The 17844-nt window shown below is 38.6% G+C and overlaps 2 protein-coding genes across 3 annotated transcripts; both read right to left on the bottom strand.

The window, feature by feature from the left end:
• Positions 1-515: 515 nt before the first annotated feature.
• On the bottom strand, positions 516-17833 carry LOC102082477 (T-cell surface glycoprotein CD4). Of its 2 annotated transcripts, none has more exons than XM_025911776.1 (6): positions 17661-17833; positions 17027-17055; positions 3366-3524; positions 3140-3277; positions 1853-2089; positions 516-1775 (listed from the first exon to the last, which is right to left on the bottom strand). In XM_025911776.1, exons 1-6 carry the CDS (start codon positions 17675-17677, stop codon positions 1663-1665), a joined length of 693 nt encoding a protein of 230 aa, XP_025767561.1. In that variant the 5' UTR covers positions 17678-17833; the 3' UTR covers positions 516-1662. The 2 variants fall into 2 exon arrangements, with proteins under 2 accessions (XP_025767561.1, XP_005455530.2); XM_005455473.4 differs by lacking the exons at positions 516-1775; positions 1853-2089; positions 3140-3277; positions 3366-3524 and adding exons at positions 15081-15320; positions 15398-15640; positions 16220-16357; positions 16446-16604 and having other exon boundaries at positions 17661-17822.
• Positions 7795-10734, bottom strand: LOC102083071 (T-cell surface glycoprotein CD4-like). Its single transcript, XM_019364817.2, has 6 exons — positions 10583-10734; positions 9682-9710; positions 9129-9287; positions 8903-9040; positions 8109-8351; positions 7795-8031 (listed from the first exon to the last, which is right to left on the bottom strand). The coding sequence occupies exons 1-6, from the start codon at positions 10597-10599 to the stop codon at positions 7919-7921; spliced, it is 699 nt and encodes a 232-aa protein (XP_019220362.1). The 5' UTR covers positions 10600-10734; the 3' UTR covers positions 7795-7918.
• Positions 17834-17844: the final 11 nt, after the last annotated feature.

The raw sequence follows: 17844 nt of genomic DNA, 5'->3' as shown, positions 1-17844 counted from the left end.
TCTGGTGACTCCCAATGAAAATCTTAACAACTCTGCCTCCTGTCTTTTTGTCCGTGCCACAGGCTCCAAAACATACATTCTAGCAGGTCTGACTACCATATTGTGAACTTTCCCTTACATTTGTGCCTCCAGCTGCTCCGCCCTTTCCTTACTCTCTTCTTCACCTCTTTTGTCCACTGTCCATTACTTTGGATGGTTGAGCCGAAGCATTTAAATTAATCTAACATATGGATGTTTAAGTTTAGTCTAGTATGGAAATTAATCATCACACACATTGATTACACTGCATAACTTCAAATCAAATCCAAATGTGGTGCAAATTCGTTGTAAAAATTTCAGATCAGAGTGTTTGATGTGAATATAATGATGCTACCAAATTTCCCTGCAAAAATGCTGACGATGTCCTGTGCAGTGACTGTTTGTGGCTTCTAGACAGTGAGATATCAGACTGATCGATATTATTTCTCCCCAAATTGCTGATTTGAAGTTATTTGATGTAAAGTTTCCATGTAAAACATTAAGTTTATTGAAATCTGGTGAAATTAAAATTTAATGGATTTTTAATACATTTGTTATACATTCATACAATGACCCTAAACAATGTTTTATAAACTGAAACCCCAGCGCCTGTTTAATCCAAAATACAGATACAATAATAAATGTTAGTTTCCCATGCATGATTTATGTTTTCTGTTATACATTAAGGAAACCAACTTCCTGCCCCTCACCTCACCACATAAAGCCCCTGAGATGCAGAGGCATGTTCTTCAAAGTGCAAAGTAAATGAATGTATGCAGTTCTGCAGAAACACCTACTTGCTTCACGTTTAGGCTGTTGTCTCAACAGTGTCTATTTATTACTTTATAAATGATCTGCAGTCAGGCAGCAGATTGTGCACCAGAAATAAATCAATCGAGTTAAGGGAACATTTTTCAGAGAAATGAACTGAAACTATTTTATTTAAAACTAGACCCAAGAAGAACCAGTAAATACCCGGCCATACCCTCCATAGTGTGTGTGTGTGCCCCTGTGTGTATAAAGGGCCACAATTTCCCTGTTCAGAGTTTATAAGCTGAGCCAGTCTCCCAGGTAAGGTAGATGTTTATACTTATCCAGCTTCACTTGAGGAGTAGACTAACATTAAAGAAACTGAAGTCAGAATAATTAAGAAGTTCTTATTTTTTCCTTGTGATGGAAATACTTATATTATTACTTATACCATCCTCAGATTGTCTGATAGATGTTTCTTCTTGTTTAAAAGCTTCTAGCTTAAGACTCCTTACATGCATCTATTCATGAAAGACGTTAAATATTCAGTCTGCTCTGAAACTGGTGGCTCGGCCAGTAATTTGGACTGTTTTAGAACAAAAAGAAAGTGTTTCCAGGATAGTCACGTTAAATTAACTTTCACTTTACAAAATATTACCTCTATTAAAATGTAGTTTGTGCCCTCAATTTTGAGCAGATTTTGCCTCTTTTAATATAGTTACGTAGAATAAGAAAAAAATTAGGAAATTCATAATGAACACATAAGAACACAGTTTGACATAAAAACAATTATTTACCAGAAAAATTTGCATTTCCTGCGAAAATGCTGTGTGGATGCCTTAACGCTGAAGCTGTCTGCTGAAAAAAGCTGACATAAAAACAATTATTTATTAATCACAGCAGGAAGTAAGAAAGCAAAACTGAGCACACAATGGCAAAGATGGTCTTTGGGCTATCCTTCGAGCTGCACAGTGAAGCTGTTGTTGTTGATGTTGTAGGAGGCGGCTCTGGAAAGGAAAACACACGTTTGTTTTTCTTTTGATCACAAATACAGGAGTCTTCATTTCCAGTATCTGTCTATTACCTTGGACTGTGATGGTCAGATCCTCACTAAGCTGATTGCTGCCACAGGTGATGATACACTGCCAGGTCCCGTTATGTGCACTTGTTACAGGTTTGAGTTGAGCTGTTGGTGACCATTCAGGTGAATCTACATTTGGGCTCTTCCACTTCACTTCACAACCTCCAATGAAACCTTTCACGTCACACTGGAGCGTTGCCTCGCTGCCCAGCAGGAGATCAGCAGAGGGAACGATGGACACTGTCAGCAGGAGGTGAGGATACAGTGAGAAGCATAAAGAGTAAGAGGAGGCCATGCTGAACAAAGGACTTGATCCAAAGTCATTAGACACATGAAAAATCCTCATAACATCAGAAAAAGACAATGGTTTACTACAACTAAGTGGACACATGGTAACCTTTCTTCTTATTATTATTATTAGTCCTTTATTTATCCAATTAAAGAATCTCATTGAGATTAAAAATCTCATTTTCAAGAGAGACCTGGCATCATGGCAACAAAAGTCAAAATACACCTACCACATAAGTATATGACATTTAAAACAAATACAATATCCTGTACAAACATGTGAAAAATATACAACAACAGATCAAATTAAGAGTGACATTAAAAACAATCACACTGAGTAAAAGAGTTATTCTCTCGTTCCTTTAAGACAGACTTAAACTCTCCCAAGGTAACCAATTCTGATAACTTCAGTTCCTTCTGCAGATTATTCCAGGAAGCAGGGGCAGCGTATTTAAAAGCCTTTTTCCCCAATTCTGTTCTGATTTTTGGGACAATCAATTGTATGATATTGTGACAACGAAGGCTCACAATATCTTTCTGCACTGCAAATCACTGTAGGCCAGATTGTACAATTTTTTGCTTACTCACTGTTAATATTTTCTCACACAGGCATGACGACCACACAAAAATAGCCCATAAACTTTTTAAGCTAAGTTAACTTAAACACTTGCCATACCCATCCCTGCCCACCTCTGAGTCCACCTCTGTTCAGGGAGTTTCTGATGAGGTTCGTATGGAGTACAAACGTTTAACAGGAATTTAAATGTTTGTGATGGATGTTGGATTATGGGAAATGTAGGACTCTATGGTTTCAAGACTTGAACTTTCAGTACTGTAATCTGGATTTTGCTCTCTGCTACTTTGATTTGTCCCCTAAAATTCATGGTAAAATTGCTGGAATGTTCCTGTGTGTGTGTGCACTTGTAAAAAGTAGATTTTAAATTGATGTATATTATTTTCCATTAAAACTGACCTACAAGAGTAAATCGCACAACTGTTTACCTGAGAACAGAGAAAGTGAATGTTGATGAATTGTCTGATCTGCAGAACATATGAACCATCCAGCATCTGTTTCTTTCACACTGGAGATTTCCAGATTCGTCTGTCTCACGACTGACCTCTGTGCAAGATCAACAGCGCCTAACACAGAAAATAAAAACATGTTCTAATATAATGTAATCATCATATACTGATGTTTACTGTTAAGTATTCTGAGATACTCAAGTACCTTTGTCAGGGACGCCTCTCTGAAAAACACTGTAAAGAATGTCAGTTCCATGAATCCACTGCAGAGAGCGTGTGTAGCTGCTGACCCCACACTTCAATGTGACTTTCCCCCCGACTTTTGCAACAAAAACTTCACCTGCAGCCGAGAGTGCACCCAGCACTGAAAAGAAGACAAATGGAGTCAACAAACACTCTGCTTAGATACATCAAAACTCCTCAAAAAAATTAAGGGAACACTTGATAATCCCATTATAACAAAGTCACTTAAACTTTAATCTCTCCCGTTTGAAAGCAAAAACCATTTTGAAGCCATTTCACCAGCTTTGGTCCAAATCAAAATGACATGAGAAACACCAGAAAGGCAACAACAAGGCAACTTCCAAAACAGGAAAGGTCTAAAAGGTGGTGGCCACCGAAGTGACGACTGCCCTCTTCTTTCCCATCGTGACTCATTATTCTGTAGTTTTACTTTTCCTTCATGCCCTTCCCACTGCTGAGACGTCACTTTCAGTCTGTTCAGGCCTTCACAGTATTTTTTTCCAGAAGTATCTTTACTCACCAAACACAAACCACACCAGCATCTTCATTCTGAGGGTTTAAAAAAAAAGTTTTACTGTTGAGATAAAACTATGAAACAAATTGAACATGAAGATTTTCACTTCATACATGGCCACAGAGAAATTCTACCAAGAAACCACCACACCCTCGATCTACTTCCATCCTGTGTGTCACTTATTAAAAATATTAATCTTGTAAAAAATACCTTTGTGGCTTTTAGTTTGTCTGAAACAATATTTAAACTGTTTCCTGTAAAACTGCTTCAACTTCGTATGTTCACCAGAAAGGAGAGGCTTTTAAAAAGAAGGTTAAAATTGAGTAAAGTGAGAGTCAAATTCTCATAAAATAAAATTTCATTTACATCAAAGAATGCCAAAATTAATCTACAGCTATACATGAAACTAGTTTGGGTCATTTGAAGATATTTTGTGTTTACTCCCCAAAACTGACAAAACATAAATTTACAACTTAAAAGTCTTTTACCCTCAAATATTAAACCATCTATATGCACCAGGGTCGAAAATGAGATTTAATTGGGGTTAATTAAATAAAAGGTTGAGCACTTACCTTAATTCTGAGCACGTTCTGTCTTTTAGCAGTTAATGAATCCTCTCTGTGCTTCACTTCACCAACAACATGAGCACAAGGACACAAATACTATAGAGGTTTGAGAGCATCTGAAGAGAAACCCATTCTTTGGTAGTGGTGGGTGCAGTTTAGGTCACTCTAAACTCAAGTTAAAAATGCTGAAACTGCACATTTTCAACCACAAAACGCCAGTTCATCATACTTTTGTCTGTAGTCAGGATGTGAAAATATAAAGAGAAGTTGTATAATGCAAAAGGACAGACCGCACTTTATTTGACAGAAAGACAATTATTTATTTGCCACAGCAGAAGTAACAAAGCATTTCTGTTCAAAAATAAAAACAAAATAAAACAAGAATCACCCAGATATCACCCTCACCAAACTGAAGGAAAACAAGCTGATTTGGTGCTTTTACTTTTTGTAACACACATTTGTTTTTATTCTTTTTTAATTCACTGACATTTTCTCTTATTGTGGGTGTTTAACTCTTTTGTCCTCACTAACAGGTAGAGGAGGAGTGATGACACCAAGCTGCAATCATCCAATGAAAGAAGAGGGGACCGGAGGCGGCAGTGACCACTGATGGCAGTGGAAATCAATAGTCGGGGTTAACAAAACCAGTGAAGGGACTCAACAAAGTCGCTAATGTTTAGGACTTGTTCCCTGAAGCAGGTTTTCTGAAATCATTTGTGAGTTAAACTTGAACAGATGGCTGACCGATCATCATCAGCCTTTCCTCATAACAGCCATCCCTCAAGATTCTCTCCATTCAAAGCAATGCATTATCAGGGACTGTAACATCTTGGCCTTTTACTGAAAAAGAGTGTTTGATGTGAATATAATGACGCTGATAATGCCCTTGCAGTAACTGTTTGTGGCTTCTAGAGAGTGAGCTTTCAGACCGATTGATATTATTTCTTACCAAATTGCTAATTTGAAGTTATTTGATGTGAAACTTCCATGTAGATTTGTTACATAAGTACACTGTAAAATGTTACGTCTATTGAAATCTGGTGAAATGAAAATTTACTGAATTTTTTAATACATATTTTTATACATTCATAAAATGACCCTAAACAATGTTTTATAAACTAAAACCCCAGAGCCTGTTTAATCCAAAATACAGATACAATAATAAATGTTAGTTTCCCATGCATGATTTATGTTTTCTGTTATACATTAAGGAAACCAACTTCCTGCCCCTCACCTCACCTCATAAAGCCCCTGAGATGCAGAGGCATGTTCTTCAAAGTGCAAAGTAAATGAATGTATGCAGTTCTGCAGAAACACCTACTTGCTTCACGTTTAGGCTGTTGTCTCAACAGTGTCTATTTATTACTTTATAAATGATCTGCAGTCAGGCAGCAGATTGTGCACCGGAAATAAATCAATCAAGTTAAGGGAACATTTTTCAGAGAAATGAACTGAAACTATTTTATTTAAAACTAGACCCAAGAAGAACCAGTAAATACCCGGCCATACCCTCCATAGTGTGTGTGTGTGCCCCTGTGTGTATAAAGGGCCATAATTTCCCTGTTCAGAGTTTATCAGCTCGGCCAGTCTCCCAGGTAAGGTAGATGTTGTCACGGTACTGGGTCGTGTGACACAGTGTTTGAGTTTTATGTATTTTTGTATTCATTTTCAATCTAGTTAATTTGTAGGTTGCTGTTCAGACCTTATTTCTTAGTTATTTCTGTCATCTCCCCTTGTACCCAGTCTCCCTGGTTCCTGTGTCTGTTTCATGTCTATGTGGCTATGTTAAGTTCATGTCATGTTTTATCTCCATGTCTATGTCTCCGTGTTTCCTGTTTTATTTTGTAAGAGTCTGGTGTTCTTTGTTCTTTGTTCATTGTAGTTAGTGTTACTCTCCCCTGGATTGTCATTATGTTTCATTCGAGTCAGCTGTGTTCTCATGTGTCTCCACTTCCCTTGATCACCTCATGTGTGTATTTAAGTCCTCTGTTTTCTGAATGTTGTTGTCAGGTCGTCTGTTATCTCCACCATTGTCATTGTCATAGTCATAGAACTTCATAGTATTTGTTTTTTAGTTTGCTTAGGGTTCCATGTTTAACTCCTGCTATCATCCAAATAAAGGATCGCTTTCTGTTTAAACCTGCAACTCCTCGTCCACATCTGCTTTTGGGTCCTGTTTCAAAAAACACACCGGCGCACCCTGCCGTGACAGATGTTTATACTTATCCAGCTTCACTTGAGGAGTAGACTAACTTTAAAGAAACTGAAGTCAGAATTGTGGCAAACATAATAATTAAGAAGTTCTTATTTTTTCCTTGTGATGGAAATACTTATATTATTACTTATACCATCCTCAGATTGTCTGATAGATGTTTCTTCTTGTTTAAAAGCTTCTAGCTTAAGACTCCTTACATGCATCCATTCATGAAAGACGTTAAATATTCAGTCTGCTCTGAAACTGGTGGCTCGGCTAGTAATTTGGACTGTTTTAGAACAAAAAGAAAGTGTTTCCAGGATAGTCACGTTAAATTAACTTTCACTTTACAAAATATTACCTCTATTAAAAATGTAGTTTGTGCCCTCAATTTTGAGCAGATTTTGCCTCTTTTAATATAGTTACGTAGAATAAGAAAAAAAATAGGAAATTCATAATGAACACATAAGAACACAGTTTGACATAAAAACAATTATTTACTAGAAAAATTTGCATTTCCTGCGAAAATGCTGTGTGGATGCCTTAATGCTGAAGCTGTCTGCTGAAAAAAGCTCAAAAAGTTGAAAAGTTGCAAAAAGTTGTATGGCGGTGAAGAAACTGAAAATTCTGCTGAAAACAGGTGAAGAAACAGAAGTTTTTTGCTGAAAAGAGGTGAAAAGCAAAACATTATACTGAAAGGGGTAAAGACGGAGAAATTTTTGCTGAAAAGTGGTGAAAAAAAAAATGTTGCCCTGAGCAGGATTTGAACCTGGCCCTCCTGGTCTCAAGGCAGCTATTCATTTCTCTGAGCCAAACTCATGCTCACAAAGAAGAGGTGGACAGACTGACAATTCTGCTGAAATGAGCAGAAGCTGCTGAGAAGTGTGCTGATAAGAGGTGAAAAGGCTGAAAATTTTGCAGAAGAGGTGAATAAGCAGAATTTGGGCTGAAAAGAGGTGAAAATTCTGAAAATTCTGCTGAAAAGAGTTTAATCAGCAGAATTTCTGCTGAAAAGAGGTTTTTGCTGAAAACAGCTGAAAAAGATGGGATTTGTGCTGAAAAGTGGTGAAAAGGCTGAAAATTTTGCTGAAAAGAGGTGAATGAGCAGAATTTCTGCTGAAAAAAGTTAAAAAAGTTTAACTGTTAACTGAAAGAAATGTTGCCATAAGCGGGATTTGAAACCAGGCCTCCCAGTCTGAGAACGGATGCTCATCTCCGCCTTGAGGCATCCACACAATTAATCACAGCAGGAAGTAAGAAAGCAAAACTGAGCACACAATGGCAAAGATGGTCTTTGGGCTATCCTTCGAGCTGCACAGTGAAGCTGTTGTTGTTGATGTTGTAGGAGGCGGCTCTGGAAAGGAAAACACACGTTTGTTTGTTTTTTGATCACAAAAACAGGAGTCTTCATTTCCGGTATCTGTCTATTACCTTGGACTGTGATGGTCAGATCCTCACTAAGCTGATTGCTGCCACAGGTGATGATACACTGCCAGGTCCCATCATGTGAGCTTGTTACAGGTTTGAGTTGAGCTGTTGGTGACCATTCAGGTGAATCTACATTTGGGCTCTTCCACTTCACTTCACAACCTTCAATGAAACCTTTCACGTCACACTGGAGCGTTGCCTCGCTGCCCAGCAGGAGATCAGCAGAGGGAACGACAGAGACCGACACTGTCAGCAGGAGGTGAGGATACAGTGAGAAGCATAAAGAGTAAGAGGAGGCCATGCTGAACAAAGGACTTGATCCAAATTCATTAGACACATGAAAAAAACTCATAACATCAGAAAAAGACGATGGTTTACTACAACTAAGTGGGAAAATGGTAACCTTTCTTTCTGCACTGCAAAACACTTTAGGCCAGATTGTACAATAAGCTTTTTAAACTAAGTTAACTTAAACACCTGCCATGCCCATCCCTGCCCACCTCTTGAGTCCACCTCTGTTCAGGGAGTTTCTGATGATGTTCATATGGAGTACAAACGTTTAACAGGAATTTAAATGTTTGTGATGGATGTTGGATTATGGGAAATGTAGAACTTGAACGTTCAGTAGTGTAACCTGGATTTTGCTCTCTGCTACTTTGATTTGTCCCCTAAAATTCATGGTAAAATTGCTGGAATGTTCCTGTGTGTGTGTGCACTTGTAAAAAGTAGATTTTAAATTGATGTATATTATTTTCCATTAAAACTGACCTACAAAAGTAAACCGCACAACTGTTTACCTGAGAACAGAGAAAGTGAATGTTCATGACGTGTCAAATCTGCAGAACATGTGAACCGTCCAGCATCTGTTTCTTTCACACTGGAGATTTCCAGATCCGTCTGTCTCACGACTGACCTCCGCACAAGTTCAACAGTGCCTAACATAGAAAATAAAAACATGTTCTAATATAATGTAATCATCATATACTGATGTTTACTGTTAAGTATTCTGAGATACTCAAGTACCGTTGAGAGTTAGGCCTCTCTGAGGAACACTATGAAGAAAGTCATTTCCATGATACCAACGCAGAGAGTTTGTGTAGCTGCTGACCCCACAGTTCAATGTGACTTTCCCCCCGACTTTTGCAACAAAAACTTCACCTGCAGCCGAGAGCGCACCCAGCACTGAAAAGAAGACAGAGTCAACAAACACTCTCCTTAGTTACATCTAAGCTATTCAAAAAATTAAGGGAACACTTGATAATCCCATTATAACAAAGTCAGTTAAACTTTAATCTCTCCCGTTTGAAAGCAAAAACCATTTTGAAGCCATTTCACCAGCTTTGGTCCAAATCAAAATGACATGAGAAACACCAGAAAGGCAACAACAAGGCAACTTCCAAAACAGGAAAGGTCTAAAAGGTGGTGGCCACCGAAGTGACCACTGCCCTCTCCTTTCCCATCGTGACTCATTATTCTGTAGTTTTACTTTTCCTTCATGCCCTTCCCACTACTGAGACGTCACTTTCAGTCTGTTCAGGCCTTCACAGTATTTTTTTCCAGAAGTATCTTTACTCACCAAACACAAACCACACCAGCATCTTCATTCTGAGGGTTTAAAAAAAAAGTTTTACTGTTGAGATAAAACTATGAAACAAATTGAACATGAAGATTTTCACTTCATACATGGCCACAGAGAAATTCTACCAAGAAACCACCACACCCTCGATCTACTTCCATCCTGTGTGTCACTTATTAAAAATATTAATCTTGTAAAAAAAATACCTCTTTGTGGCTTTTAGTTTGTCTGAAACAATAGCTTTTAAAAAGAATTGGTTGCACAGTTTTGCTTTGAGTAAAGTGATCAAGTCAATTCTCATAAAGTAAAATTTCATTTACATCAAAGAATGCCAAAATTCATCTACAGCTATACATGACACTAGTTTGGGTCATTTGAAGATATTTTGTGTTTACTCCCCATAACTGACAAATACATAAATTTACAACTTAAAAGTCTTTTACCCTGAAATATTAAACCATCTATATGCACCAGGGTCGAAAGGAGAAGCTTTTTAAAAAGAATTGGTTGCACAGTTTTGTTTCAAGTAAAGGGAGAGAGTCAAAATCTAATAATGAAAAAGTCCCTCATTTTCCTCAAGATCTTTTTACCTCATTTGCATCAAAGAATCTGCCAAAATTCATGCTAGGGCTAAACAAATTGAATATTTTTGGTGTTTAATTCCAATGACTGACAAAAACCCAAGTTTACAACTTAAGTCTTTTACCCTGAAATATTAAACCATCTATATACAGCAGGAGTGAAAATGAGATTTAATCATTTTATTCTTTAAATATTTAAACTGTATTTGCTCTGATACTGGTGCTTCTGCCAGCAAGTTCAAACAAAAAGGGACGTTTTTCCACAACAGTCACATCAAATTCATTTATGCTCAATTTTAAGATGCAGGTTGAGCACTTACCTTAATTCTGAGCACATTCTGTCTTTTAGCAGTTAATGAATCCTCTCTGTGCTTCACTTCACCAACAACATGAGCACAAAGACACAAATACTATAGAGGTTTGAGAGCATCTGAAGAGAAACCCATTCTTTGGTAGTGGTGGGTGCAGTTTAGGTCACTCTAAACCCAAGTTAAAAATGCTTAAACTGCACGTTCTCAACCACAAAACGCCAGTTCATCATACTTTTGTCTGTAGTCAGGATGTGAAAATATAAAGAGAAGTTGTATAATGCAAAAGGACAGACCACACTTTATTTGACAGAAAGACAATTATTTATTTGCCACAGCAGAAGTAACAAAGCATTTCTGTTCAAAAATAAAAACAAAATAAAACAAGAATCACCCAGATATCACCCTCACCAAACTGAAGGAAAACAAGCTGATTTGGTGCTTTTCCTTTTTGTAACACACATTTGTTTTTATTCTTTTTGAATTCACTGACATTTTCTCTTATTGTGGGTGTTTAACTCTTTTGTCCTCACTAACAGGTAGAGGAGGAGTGATGACACCAAGCTGCAATCATCCAATGAAAGAAGAGGGGACCGGAGGCGGCAGTGACCACTGATGGCAGTGGAAATCAATAGTCGGGGTTGAAGCAGGTTTTCTGAAATCATTTGTGAGTTAAACTTGAACAGATGGCTGACTGATCATCAAGGCTCAGGAAACAAACATTTTTCCTCTAGGAAGAAGAGAAATAACAATTTAACAGAGTGACACACTCCTGGGCCTGATCAACCCTGGCAGGGCCTCCTTGGATGAGGGTGTCTAGTGATAATGCCCGAAACACCCGATGAATCCAAGGTCCACTACTGACGATGTGTCCCAAATCTTAATATGATAATCTAAATCAGATCTGTGGTCGCAAATTTTGAAGCCATCGTGATAACCTTCTCCCACCAACGATGTGGAGATCCAACCCTTTTAGATCCAATTAAAATCAAGACACTCAAAAAGATGCTCTGTACAAGAGTAGAATTCTTGGAACAGAGTTTAATACATTGAATCATATGAACAGCAGGAAAAATACATACAGACATTTAGCAAGAGAGTTACATAGCAGAAAGCAAGCAAAGCAAAACCCCGGGGTGTACAGCCTTAAGCACAGACAGTAGAGCAACACAGAGACGGACAGAGAGTAACAGCAGAGGGGGAAAAAGTGCTGGGGGTGTCCTCTGGTCCCCTAATATATAGGGACCAGTATCCCCGCCCCCTGCTGCTGGATAACTTTCCCACCTGTCCAAACACAGCTGCAGGGGTCAGGTAGCGGCCAAGGTCTTGGCCAGAGGCCACTCAGGACTCCGGCTACCCTTTCGCTTTGGCTTATCACAATAGGTAATGACACGGTCAAACATCACACATTAATCTAATCCTAATTATTAAATCTTACACAGCAAGTGGCACAATCTTATAATATATAATCTTATAACTACATAGGTTACATGCTTAAAACACTTCAGTGTAGTTCAAAGTGTGTGTGTGTGTGTGTGTGTGTGTGTGTGTGTGTGTGTGTGTGTGTGTGTGTGTGTGTGTGTGTTCAGGATCTCTGTTACAATGTTACTGTTTTGGTTGTGCCGCATGAAAGACGTTGAGTGTGTATTAGGGAAGGTTAGTTACCCGAGCTGGAGAGTGAGTTATTCAGGAAAACACTCAGCAGCATTAACTGCCCTGTTACTGTAAAACCTTAATAAACCATGGTGAAGCAAAATGTCTTGTGCTTAAGGCTCTACATGAAAGTTAAAATATATATGTTCAGTGCACATAGATATATAGGTATACATGTCATACAAAAATCCACCACAGATCTCTAATCCCTAAACCTAACCAAGAAAGAAAAAACGGCAGATTAGCTTGGGTAAAAGACCGAAAGTTGAGGCACACAACGATGTGTGCTGCTGGTAAAGTTTCTGGGCTGCCTTTCCTCATAACAGGCATCCCTCAAGATTCTCTCCATTCAAAGCAATGCAATATCAGGGACTATAACGTCTGGGCCTTTTACTGAAAAAGAGTGTTTGATGTGAATATAATGACGCTGATAATGCCCTTGCAGTGACTGTTTGTGGCTTCTAGAGAGTGAGCTTTCAGACCGATTGATATTATTTCTCCCCAAATTGCTGATTTGAAGTTATTTGATGTAAAGTTTCCATGTAGATTTGTTACATAAGTAAAATGTTAAATTTATTGAAATCTGGTGAAATGAAAATGTACTGGATTTTTAATACATATTTTTATACATTCATACAATGACCCTAAACAATGTTTTATAAACTAAAACCCCAGCGCCTGTTTAATCCAAAATACAGATACAATAATAAATGTTAGTTTCCCATGCATGATTTATGTTTTCTGTTATACATTAAGGAAACCAACTTCCTGCGCCTCACCTCACCTCATAAAGCCCCTGAGATGCAGAGGCATGTTCTTCAAAGTGCAAAGTAAATGAATGTATGCAGTTCTGCAGAAACACCTACTTGCTTCACGTTTAGGCTGTTGTCTCAACGGTGTCTATTTATTACTTTATAAACCGGAAATAAATCAATCAAGTTAAGGGAACATTTTTCAGAGAAATGAACTGAAACTATTTTATTTAAAACTAGACCCAAGAAGAACCAGTAAATACCCAGCCATACCCTCCATAGTGTGTGCGTGCCCCTGTGTGTATAAGATAAGATAAGATAAGATAAGATAAGATAAGATAAGATAACCTTTATTAGTCCCACACGTGGGAAATTTGTTTTGTCACAGCAGGAAGTGGACAGTGCAAAAGTTATGAAGCAAAAATTAGAATAAAATAAAATAAGAATAAATACAGTACACAACTGTACAGAATAGAATAAAATAAAATACTATATACAGTAGAATAAAATATACAATAAGATAAAAATAGAATACAAATGATATATACAACTGAGTAAAAAATACAACGATGCCAGGAAGATTATTGCACTTAGTGTTATTGCACATGTGTGGATGTGTGTGTTTGATCAGTTAAAGTCTTTGTTGGGGAGTCTGACAGCAGTGGGGAGGAAAGACCTGCGAAATCTCTCCGTCCCACACCGTGGGTGCCGCAGTCTCCCACTGAAGGAGCTGCTCAGTGCTGTCACAGTCTCATGCATGGGGTGGGAGATGTTGTCCAACAGGGATGACAGCTTAGCCGCCATTCTCCTGTCACTCACCACCTCCACTGGGTCCAGAGGGCATCCTAGAACAGAGCTGGCTCTTCGGATCAGCCTGTTCAGTCTCTTCCTGTCCCCAGGAGAGATGCTGCCACCCCAGCAGACCACACCGTAAAAGATGGCTGAGGCCACCACAGAGTCATAGAAGGTCTTCAGGAGTGGGCCCTCTACTCCAAACGACCTGAGTCTCCACAGCAGGTACAGTCTGCTCTGCCCTTTCCTGTAGAGGGCGTCTGAGTTATGAGTCCAGTCCAGTTTGCTGTTCAGATGAACACCAAGGTACCTGTAGCTGTCCACAGCCTCAATGTCCATACCTTGGATGTTCAGTGGTTCCAGTGGAGGATGTTTGTGCCTGCGGAAGTCTACCACCAGCTCCTTGGTTTTACTGGCATTGATCTGGAGGTAGTTCAGCTGGCACCAGTCCACAAAGTCCTGAGTCAGTCCTCTGTACTCCTTGTCATCCCCATCAGTGATGAGGCCGACTATTGCAGAATCATCAGAGAACTTCTGCAGGAAGCACTGGGTGGAGTTGTGGGAGAAGTCTGCAGTGTAGATGGTGAAGAGGAACGGAGCCAGAACCGTTCCCTGTGGGGCCCCCGTACTGCAGACGACCCTGTCCGACACACAGCCCTGAGTCCTCACATACTGTGGTCGGTCGGTGAGGTAGTCCGGGGCCATAATTTCCCTGTTCAGAGTTTATTAGCTGAGCCAGTCTCCCAGGTAAGGTAGATGTTTATACTTATCCAGCTTCACTTGAGGAGTAGACTAACATTAAAGAAACTGAAGCCAGAATTATGGCAAACATAATAATTAAGAAGTTCTTATTTTTTTCTTGTGATGGAAATACTTATACTAGTGATGCATTAACTGTACCTGATCTTATCCTCAAATTGTCTGACAGATGTTTCAAGGTTTGATTCTGGTGTTAAATTTAACATTTCTCTTCTTGTTTTAAAGCTTCCTTACATGCATCTATTCATGAAAGACTTTAAATATTCAGTCTGTGTCTGCTCTGCAACTGGTGGCTCAGCCAGTAATTTGGACTGTTTCAGAACAGAAAGAAAGTGTTTCCAGGATAGTCACAGTAAATTAACTCTCACTTTACAAAATATTACCTCTATTAAAATTTAGGTTAGTTTTGAGCAGATTTTGCCTCTTTTAGTATAGTTAGGGTAAAATAAGATGGAAAAAAAATCAGGAAATTCCTAGTGAACACATAAGAACACAGTTTGACATAAAAACAATGATTTATTAATCATAGCAGGAAGGAAGAAAGAGTTTCTTTTAAAAAAAGATTTATTTCTTTATAAGAATTCGGTGAAGTGCATTTATGAATTTAATTTGTGTGCTCTTTAGCGTTCATATATGAGAAAGTTAGAACAACAAGAATCAGTTACACATTCAGTGAAAAATCACTTTGAACAGGAGTTCTGCAAAAACTGAGCACACAATGGCAAAGGTGGTCTTTGGGCTATCCTTCGAGCTGCACAGTGAAGCTGTTGTTGTTGATGTTGTAGGAGGCGGCTCTGGAAAGGAAAACAAACGTTTGTTTTTCTTTTGATCACAAATACAGGAGTCTTCATTTCCAGTGTCTGTGTATTACCTTGGACTGTGATGGTCAGATCCTCACTAAGCCGATTGCTGCCACAGGTGATGATACACTGCCAGGTCCCATCATGTGAGCTTGTTACAGGTTTGAGTTGAGCTGTTGGTGACCATTCAGGTGAATCTACATTTGGGCTCCTCCACTTCACTTCACAACCTTCAATGAGACCTTTCACGTCACACTGGAGCGTTGCCTCGCTGCCCAGCAGGAGATCAGCAGAGGGAACGACAGAGACCGACACTGTCAGCAGGAGGTGAGGATACAGTGAGAAGCATAAAGAGTAAGAGGAGGCCATGCTGAACAAAGAACTTGATCCAAATTCATTAGACACATGAAAAAAACTCATAACATCAGAAAAAGACGATGGTTTACTACATCTAAGTGGAAAAATGGTAACCTTTCTTTCTGCACTGCAAAACACTTTAGGCCAGATTGTACAATAAGCTTTTTAAACTAAGTTAACTTAAACACCTGCCATACCCATCCCTGCCCACCTCTTGAGTCCACCTCTGTTCAGGGAGTTTCTGATGATGTTCGTATGGAGTACAAACGTTTAACAGGAATTTAAATGTTTGTGATGGATGTTGGATTATGGGAAATGTAGGACTCTATGGTTTCAAGACTTGAACTTTCAGTACTGTAACCTGGATTTTGCTCTCTGCTACTTTGATTTTTCCCCTAAAATTCATGGTAAAATTGCTGGAATGTTCCTGTGTGTGTGTGTGTGCACTTGTAAAAAGTAGATTTTAAATTGATGTATATTATTTTCCATTAAAACTGACCTACAAGAGTAAATCGCACAACAGCACCACTGTTTACCTGAGAACACAGAAAGTGAATGTTGATGAACTGTCCCATCTGCCAGACATTTGAACTCTCCCGCATCTGTTTCTTTCACACTGGAGATTTCCAGATTCGTCTGTCTCACGACTGACCTCCGTGCAAGATCAACAGTGCCTAACATAGAAAATAAAAACATGTTCTAATAGAATGTAATCATCATATACTGATGTTTACTGTTAAGTATTCTGAGATACTCAAGTACCTCTGCGAGTGAAGCCTCTCTGATCAACACTATGAAGAAAGTCAGTTCCATGATGCCACTGCAGAGAGCGTCTGTAGCTGCTGACCCCACAGTTTAATGTAACTTTCCCCCCGACTTTTGCAACAAAAACTTCACCTGCAGCCGAGAGCGCACCCAGCACTGAAAAGAAGACAGAGTCAACAAACACTCTGCTTAGTTACATCTAAACTATTCAAAAAATTAAGGGAATATTTGATAATCACAGTATAACAAAGTCAGTTAAATTTTAATCTGTCCAGTTAGGTAGCAAAAACCATTGAGAAATGTTGGGATTAAGTGTTGATATTTAACAGAAACCATTTCACCGACTTTGGTCCAAATAAAAACGACATGAGTAACACTGGAAAGGAAACAACAAAGCAACTTCGAAACCAGTAATGATTTAAAAGGTGGTGGCCACTGAGGTAACCACTGCCCTCTCCTTTCCAATAAGGACTTATTCTGTAGTTTCACTTTTCCTTCATGCCCTTCTCACTGCTGAGACGTCACTTTCAGCCTGTTCAGGACTCACAGTATTTTCTTCCGGAAGTAACTTTACTCACCAAACACAAACCACACCAGCATCTTCATTCTGAGGGTTTAAAAAGTTTGTGTTTAGATAAATTGAATGTGAACATTTTCACCTCGTGCACAGTCACAAAGAGATTCTAAACCTCCACACCCTCGATCTACTTCCATCTTGTGTACTTGTTTGTGGCTGTTAGTTTATTTAAACCATATCCTGTAAAACCGCTTCAGCTTTGTATGTTCAGCAGAAAGGAGAAGCTTTTTAAAAAGAATTGGTTGCACAGTTTTGTTTCAAGTAAAGGGAGAGAGTCAAAATCTAATAATGAAAAAGTCCCCCATTTTCTCAAGATCTTTTTACCTCATTTGCATCAAAGAATCTGCCAAAATTCATGCTAGGGCTATACAAATTGAATATTTTTTGTGTTTAATTCCAATGACTGACAAAAACACAAGTTTACAACTTAAGTCTTTTACCCTGAAATATTAAACCATCTCTATACAGCAGGAGTGAAAATGAGATTTAATCATTTTATTCTTTAAATATTTAAACTGTATTTGCTCTGATACTGGTGCTTCTGCCAGAGAGTTCAAACACAAAGTGATGTTTTTCCACAATAGTCAAATTAAATTCATTAATGTCCAATTTTATGACGCAGGTTGAGCACTTACCTTAATTCTGAGCACATTCTGTGTCTTTTAAGCAGTTAATGAATCCTCTCTGTGCTTCACTTCACCAAAACCACGAGCACAAGGACACAAATACTATAGAGGTTTGAGAGCATCTGAAGAGAAACCCATTCTTTGGTAGTGGTGGGTGCAGTTTAGGTCACTCTAAACTCAAGTTAAAAATGCT

The sequence above is a fragment of the Oreochromis niloticus genome, linkage group LG11 (assembly GCF_001858045.2).
Source record: "Oreochromis niloticus isolate F11D_XX linkage group LG11, O_niloticus_UMD_NMBU, whole genome shotgun sequence".
In the NCBI taxonomy this organism is placed as follows: domain Eukaryota; kingdom Metazoa; phylum Chordata; class Actinopteri; order Cichliformes; family Cichlidae; genus Oreochromis; species Oreochromis niloticus.
This window is presented reverse-complemented; position numbering and strand designations above follow the sequence as displayed.

Bases quoted from the DNA above. Each gene is read 5' to 3' on its own strand.
- LOC102083071 (XM_019364817.2), bottom strand. The intron at 9,041-9,128 runs GTACTTGAGTAT...TTTCTATGTTAG, and splicing joins GAGAGGCCTAACTCTCAACG to GCACTGTTGAACTTGTGCGG. The intron at 8,352-8,902 runs GTAAACAGTTGT...TCCTGCTGACAG, and splicing joins TTCACTTTCTCTGTTCTCAG to TGTCGGTCTCTGTCGTTCCC.
- LOC102082477 (XM_005455473.4), bottom strand. The intron at 16,358-16,445 runs GTACTTGAGTAT...TTTCTATGTTAG, and splicing joins GAGAGGCTTCACTCGCAGAG to GCACTGTTGATCTTGCACGG. The intron at 15,641-16,219 runs GTAAACAGTGGT...TCCTGCTGACAG, and splicing joins TTCACTTTCTGTGTTCTCAG to TGTCGGTCTCTGTCGTTCCC.